At 37.6% G+C, this 7,447-nt stretch overlaps 2 protein-coding genes across 4 annotated transcripts in view; one reads left to right on the top strand and one right to left on the bottom strand.

Annotated features, from left to right (window-relative positions):
* The window catches only part of LOC113821404 (short/branched chain specific acyl-CoA dehydrogenase, mitochondrial), a 14,574-nt gene extending 13,037 nt beyond the window's left edge, over positions 1–1,537 (bottom strand). The window contains exon 1 of the mRNA XM_027373888.2: positions 1,450–1,537. Coding sequence (XP_027229689.1) covers positions 1,450–1,488 — 39 coding nt within the window. The 5' untranslated portion in view covers positions 1,489–1,537. The remainder of the gene's footprint in view (positions 1–1,449) is intronic.
* Positions 1,538–1,807: 270 nt separating this feature from the next.
* On the top strand, positions 1,808–6,556 carry RpL26 (ribosomal protein L26). Of its 3 annotated transcripts, none has more exons than XM_027373889.2 (4): positions 1,808–1,890; positions 5,209–5,384; positions 5,870–6,010; positions 6,412–6,556. In XM_027373889.2, exons 2-4 carry the CDS (start codon positions 5,217–5,219, stop codon positions 6,535–6,537), a joined length of 435 nt encoding a protein of 144 aa, XP_027229690.1. In that variant the 5' UTR covers positions 1,808–1,890; positions 5,209–5,216; the 3' UTR covers positions 6,538–6,556. The 3 variants fall into 3 exon arrangements, with proteins under 3 accessions (XP_027229690.1, XP_069992957.1, XP_069992958.1); XM_070136856.1 differs by lacking the exon at positions 1,808–1,890 and adding an exon at positions 1,893–1,950; XM_070136857.1 differs by lacking the exon at positions 1,808–1,890 and adding an exon at positions 4,579–4,762.
* Positions 6,557–7,447: the final 891 nt, after the last annotated feature.

The raw sequence follows: 7,447 nt of genomic DNA, 5'->3' as shown, positions 1-7,447 counted from the left end.
TAGTTTTCATTATTTGTTACTATTTTCATACAGATATTCAAATAATATTTACGTAATTTTTTACAGTACAGACATATTCGCCAGTCCCCAACTCCATGTCACAAAATTTATTTATCGATTTAAGTTGCCGTGACTGGATATGTCCAAGAGGAGGGTTAATTGTTGATGCCCTCCAACAAACCCTGGAAAACATTGTCCTCATCTTGGTATGCACAGCAAGATTGAGCTGAAGCTGAGGAGCACCAAGTGAACTCAAGCTGTGAGTGTCACTATTCGTAAACTTTTACCTTCATTTGTGAAGTTACCGTTTGCGTCTGAAGATTATTTCTTGAACCATCTGCAGATTATTTCTTGAACTGATGACAACATTTTGTCCTTTACAAGAATATCACATTCAATTTGCCATAACTTAGTGTGTCAATACCATAAAGAATAACCAATATCTATGATCCGAAGAAACATTGATCTGTGACTGTGTGTGCCCTTTGGACACTGCCCGAGGGGTGGGTTGGTAGGGTGCTCTACCCCCAATAGCCCCCAGTTAGAAAATATGTTGTTTTTTGCAGACGCATTGTAACGAGCAACATAAACATATGGGCTGTAACTTGCGAGCAAAGGTCATATATGGTGTGAGCAACAGCGTTAGTTTTTTCACTCTTGCTAACAATGTTCTGAAGGGACTTTGTAATTAAGTGATTGTTATTCATATTTGATTTTACAAATGGATCGACTTTTTTTGTTTCATTTTGTTGTGTTACTTGTGTTAGAATTCAAATGTCTGCAAGACAGAAAATAGGGTGCGAGTAAAAATGATCTTAGCGGCGACTCAAAAACTATTTCAGTCTGGTGTCACTGTGAGGATCTGCGTGTCTTCACCTTATATACATGGCCAGACAGAGCCAAAACTTGGAAGGACTAGGTGGACTTCGGTTATGAGCAGCACTTTCTGCAACATCTTTCCTTTATTTGTGCCGTTACCATACATGTCTGCAGTTTATTCCTTGTACCAACGACAACAACTTTTATTCTCTACAAGAATATCACCCTCAATTTCCCCAACCTTAGTGCGTCCATACCATAAAAATCAACCTTTAGATATATTCGCTCTGTTGCTGGCATATAATGGTCATTCTGTCCATTACAGGCAAGTATACAATGTACTATATGACAGTGGAAAACGGAAACTATGCCCTCAGACTGAACGGATCCTACATGATAGGGACCGTCTAGTTGAGTTGGTGAGTTGTCGGTCCTCAAATAAGGCTTTAGGGTAGAAAATTCTTCATTTGCAGAAATTGTGTAACAGTGGTAGTTGGTACTTAACAACCTCCCTTTGAACAGAAACATTAATTACCAACATGCCATACTGTGCTATCATTTGCTTCAGAATCAGCTTCCCATGAATGTTGTGAAGTGTTAATTAGATAAACGTACAAAATATTAACTTACAAGAGCTTTGCTGAAGCGACCAAACGTAGCTGCCATCATTCAACCTGGTCAGGAGTACCAATAACAAAACAGCTGATCGGAAAGGATTTTTCCTCTTTAAACTTAAATTAAAATACTGGTGGATTTGAGCACTGGATTTAAAACTGATTATTGAAATGATGCTAAAGTATCCCTTTTAGCAAGTTTCCTTTTCAAAATTTAGCATGGGAAATTGTCACATGTGATTACACAACTAAACATACTTACTTTTCATTTCAAGGCGCTTATAACCAACGATTGTAAGAGGACAAATTATTGATATGCAATTTTGTGTATTTACTTCGAAATATTGAAAAATGTTTTAAGAAAATCAGCCGCACAGGGGTTGGTAGGCCTGGGCGAGGTTCCCAGGATGCACCGCGGCCTCAGACCTTCCTCTACAGTGGTGGTGCGATTGATCATGTAGGTCCTCCGAAAGTTTTACTTTATCTTACTTTATCTTGGCTGTCTTGTACCATCGGCGTGAGTGAAAGTGGGGGAGTGTTCTAGATATAACAATGTTTGTTAGAAACGAGTAACAGAATGATCAAGTAATCCGATGATAATAATTTCGAGGGAAGAAATACTGTGAAATGTGTATTGGAAGCATAACATCAGTACCGACTCGATGTAAACACGTGAAGTTCATAACACTTCAGAGGGTCGGTTCGAGTTTTTTCTTAAATTTAATCATACTGTATCTTAAATGGTACATAGTGATTGAAAAACCCAGATTAAGAATTCGGATAAATGCATTTTTACTGAATGAAATAGATTGCACATGTGAATATGGCTTGGCGAGGTGCTTGCCTTGAGTTCGGGAAATAGCTTTTATTTTTTACAAGGTAAAGGACGAATAGAATCGCAAAGTCCGGTGATGGTAAAGACGTTCGTGCTAAGGTTGAGGTTTGTGTTTATTGGTAGTTCGAAAATGGGTTTCTGGGAGACCCGAGGGTTAGTAGACCTAGAAGTTTCAATGCTTGGTCTCATGTTTCATACAAAGGACCGAGAGAATTAAAAAGCGAAGGTGATTTTACAGAATAGTTCGGTCTATAGGATCTCGACGAATTTATTACTGATGGATTCCTCTCTACAAGTAAATATGGGTGGCTTGTAACCCCTGTGGCACCTCCAAGGGAGACTGCCGTTCCCCTCAACCCCTGCAAAGAGGCATGAAGGATCTACGACGCATTCATGAGAGGAGGGTGTTTGGGACACTCCGTTGTGCGCTCACATGTTGGTCGTACGCTCTTGGAGGATTCTATGTTCCATTTCAGGGGTTTGGGTGGCGGCAGTGTCTCATGGGGAGAAAAAATATACAGTAAGACTATGGAACTTTTGATCTGCAATGGGCGATATTATTCTAATACTAATACTGTAAGTACAAGTACACTTGACACTGAATTTTTAAACGCGCTAATACACGTACATGTGCTTGGACCCAACGCTGGTGAACTAGCTGGTGAGAGGAATCCATCTATATCAAAATTGTAGCAATCAGTTTTGTGAAGTTATTCTAAACAAGTACCTTGTCTGTCAAGTTTAAAGCTGTGTGGTAAGATTAACAATAGCATTTTAATTTTTTCCTTTTCTGTAATACACCTTGTACCACCAGTCATGGCAGGCAGAAATAAGATCCTAAACATGGAAACGGTTTGCTTCCTGGAGCAGCCCCTCTTTCAGTCATGGCTCCATCATCCTGGCCCTCAAGCCAAATTTTTTCATGTTGGGTATGGCCACCTGGATCCAAGGGGTTTGATAAACTCAAATTACAGTGGGCATGGCATGCTCACTGTAATGTTTTGGCGAATTTTCATCTTTTTATGGGCTTTTCTATTTAAAATGTTGCAGCCATTGTCTGGGAAACCCATGAAATTTTAAGTTGGGATAACCTTTTGTAATTGGAGCATATCATCTGCTTAAAATGTTTCCCAAATATAAGTGTACAGTGATGCCATGTCCCCAGAGCTTGAATCAACTGCTTGCAGCTAGTATTTTTATTTACATATTACTTGATCCTTCTTGTAAATACAAGCTCCATAGGTGAATATGAAAGTCTGCAAACTTGTTGGGGGGGGGGGGATGCACTATCTCAATAGCAACCTGTAATTGTCTAAATAAAATAAATACCACTTAAACATCTGTAAAAAATGTAATTATATGTAAGACGAGCCTAAATTTATCACGGCAACAATAGAAAGGCCGTATAATAAACGAGCTAAACTTTGTCTGACGGACACCGAATGAAACACCGCTCAAGTAAACAAGCGCAACTCGCAATGTGTACAAACCCGATATGTGATACACAATTTTTTCACAAACATTAAATGTTATGCTAACCAAAATAACGAAAACAAAATATCAAATTAATTCTCACCCCTCCGCGTATTCGCATGTCAATTTATTTTAAAAATTATTAAACAATATACAACTCATAACGTCACTCTACAGACGAGATGCGGCGTGGAGGAACTAATGAAATATTTTATTCTCCGCCGGATACAACATTTTTAATATGTGCTTGGCAAAGTACCCGGCGAAGTGAAATTGCATCTAACTTTTCTATTATCATTTTTGGGGGGTTTGTCGCATCTACATGAATGTCGTTGCATTTGGGGCATTTAAGGGCTACCGATATGAGGGCATGCAACCAGCATATTCCTCCACGAATTGTCAGTACCTACCGTAAAAAAATGTTTGAATAACACTTTATCCACTATGATAAAAGGTACACTATTTTTTCAATTGTCTTTAAAACCTATAAATAAAAAACAAACCTTGAAACAAATATCTTTAGCTTACCACATGTCACACCGCACACAAAAATTGCTAGGTCCTTAGATGTCAAGAGCTTACCGGAAAGTTTTCAAGTAATGAACATTTTCTTTCCGACATGGGAGGCAATTAAGGTAAAGAGGCAATAACGTTAAATTGTTAACAGTGAATCTACGTTATGATAACAAAATTATAGATCATAAAATATATACATTACAAAGAACAATACTTGAAATGTACAAGCATAAAAGGAAGAGGAAATGTTATTAGAAATAGTATTAAATAATGGATCAAAATATTAGTAATCGGTAATGCTTCCACGTTGGTTGAAAGTAGTGCAAAGAAAACGTGACGCTTAGAGAAAATGCGGGTATAGAAAATGGAAATACAGAAAACTAGACATGTATAGAAAACGAGTTTATAGAAAATGCAGATATAAACAAACGACTCTGCTGCAGAAAGTCGATTTGGATTTAGTCTCTGGGCGGTGCGCAGCGCCGCCATTTTTTTCCATTTAACGGTAAATATAAGGCCTGTGCATCTTAAGATTACTCCTATCCTACTCTATTTCTACCGCTCTTTAAGATGGCGGGGCCATTTTCCTCTATCTACACGCGTCATGGTCTTCAACCTCTACCGAGTTTTGGTTGATACTCTACATGAGCCAAATAAACATTTGCCTTTACTCTAGTGGTAAAGTTTTTCATGATGAGACCAGTTAATCCATTTTATGAGAGATGTGGTTGCCAGGGTGCTGAGACACCTGTCCGTCTCTGTATGTAGTCACTGAGCTAATTTAAGGTTCTCTTGAATGTGGCATCACACTAACATACAAGTTTCCTTGCAACCACACCAGGCTTTGCCTGGCTCACGGATTTTATATCTAATCTGAGACTAAAGGGATTCTGTACAAGTTTTTGAAGATAGGATTTTGTCTAATCCAAGTATTTTTTTTTTTTTTTCCAGCATCCATCATGAAGATCAATAAAATGGTAACGGAGTCCCGGCGTAAAAACCGGCAACGTTACTTCAGCGCCCCTTCCCATATCAAGAGAAAATTCATGTCTAGCCCCTTATCAAAGGAACTGCGTCAGAAATACAATGTCCGTGCCATGCCAATTCGCAAAGATGACGAAGTTCAGGTGAGTACTTAAGAAATCCATTTAAAAAAAGAATTCACTTTTTAAAATATGGGAAGCTCATTATTAATAACCATTTTTGGTGCTCCAGAACTGTTCATTACTTTAGACTTCAGTAGGCGGGTGAATGGTAAATTCACTTTCTTGTAATAGATGAATGTGGATCTTTCCAAGGTGCACATAATAGGTTATTGATAGTAGCATTAGTGAATATTTTTTATTTGAAAAGATTTAATGATGAAACACTTAATCCATTCACTGAGAGACGTGGTTGCTATAAGGACTGAGGCAGCTGTCCGTCTCGGTGTGCAGTCCTGAAGTCTGTCCAAGGTTCTCTTGCACAAGACATCACCTAGCACACAGGTTTTTAATAGCAACCACACTAGGCTTTGCCTGGCTCTGAGATTATAAAGGAGAACTGAACTTTTAACAATCACATGAGTAATGATAATAGGGAAACAGGCATTATAAAAGTTGATTTTTCCCAGGTTGTGCGTGGACATTACAAAGGACAACAGGTTGGCAAAGTAGTCACTGTTTATCGTAAGAAGCTCTGCATCTACATCGAGAGAATTCAGCGTGAAAAGGCCAATGGTGCATCAGTCTATGTTGGCATCCACCCTTCAAAGGTATATCAATTTGGCTTTTGCATGCTCATATTGCTAACTTGAGGCAATTATTTCCATTTTTTTTTTTTTTTTTTAGATTGTATTTCTAAAATTTTCTTCAGGCTAGGAAAGTATACTGTCATTAGTTCAAGACTTTAATGCACCTTAAGGAATTGTAACTGCTGTAGTTGGTCACCATAATTTGATTAGTAATTTAAAATTGTCAAAGGAATTTCAGGAGACTGAAACATCTAGTGAAATAAGTTTTATTCCAAGGTTGACAAAGATTTTTAAAAGAGAAATAGAACTAAAATTTTGTATACTTGTTACTTCTACTGTTGACTTGATTGAATGTGAAGAGGATGCTTCTTTAACTTTATATTTGTTTTGGAGAAGCTTGTACAGTTGTTTGTTTTTGCCAGGTCTGTATTGTCAAGCTGAAGATGACCAAGTCCCGCAAGAGGATACTGGAAAACAAAGCTGCTGGTCGGGCTGCAGCTCAGGGCAAAGACAAGGAGAAGTTCACTGCTATGGACACATCATCTTAAATACAGATCTTGTGATTAATATTTCTTTTTTTTTATCCTCAATGCCCAAATGAGAGTTGTAGATTTAAAGATCGCATGAGCAAGGGAATAGAATTGAGGGTAAAGAAAAAACAAGAACATCTCTTTGAAAGCTACTGAACTTGATTCTTGTATATGAATTTTTATTAATGTGGTTCCAACTTTATTACTGACAATTAGTCTTGAGTGAATGTTTCTTCGAGGCAGAACACGTGCTGATATAGATTTGGAGAAAAAACTGGTTAAAAAAAGCTAACCTACAAGTTCCCAGATCAATGACCATTTGTGTTGCCTATTTCTGTCCACAACCTGACATGTCATGACATTATACTTGAAAGACTGTATAAAACAGATTGTGATCTTGATACATAGCTTTACTTGGGGAGGGGGGGCTGTGAATATTCATTTGATATCTTTCAATCCACAATGAATTTTATAATTCCCACATTGAATGTAACTATGTAAGTTTAATTACTTTTTACCCATTTACTCCCAAATCCTTCATAATTTTAAGGCTATTTACAGGTTATCAACAGCATCTTAAAATATATTCCTTGTTATTCCCAAGTAAATGTTTTGATTTTCAAGCTTTGAAAATACATTGATGAAATATATTTCATAAAAAGACTGCTTTTCAAATATGTCATCTTATTCTTTCCCGATTCCAAAGATTTTGCACATTCCAATTTCCCACAGTGCTATATGACCTTAGATATCTAGCACATCTTGCTTTTTACCATTACACAGATTGTACCAAAAATTATATTTTGAACACCCTTCAATCCCATGCCTCCTGTTGCTTAGTTAGAGATTGTACCCAGTGCTAGGACCCCCCCCCCCCCCCCCCAAAAAAAAAAAAAAAAAAAAAATGTAACTGACCCAAGCCTCAATG

The sequence above is a fragment of the Penaeus vannamei genome, chromosome 22 (assembly GCF_042767895.1).
Source record: "Penaeus vannamei isolate JL-2024 chromosome 22, ASM4276789v1, whole genome shotgun sequence".
In the NCBI taxonomy this organism is placed as follows: domain Eukaryota; kingdom Metazoa; phylum Arthropoda; class Malacostraca; order Decapoda; family Penaeidae; genus Penaeus; species Penaeus vannamei.
Note: the sequence above shows the minus strand (reverse complement) of the source record. Positions and strands in the feature narration are given on the sequence as shown.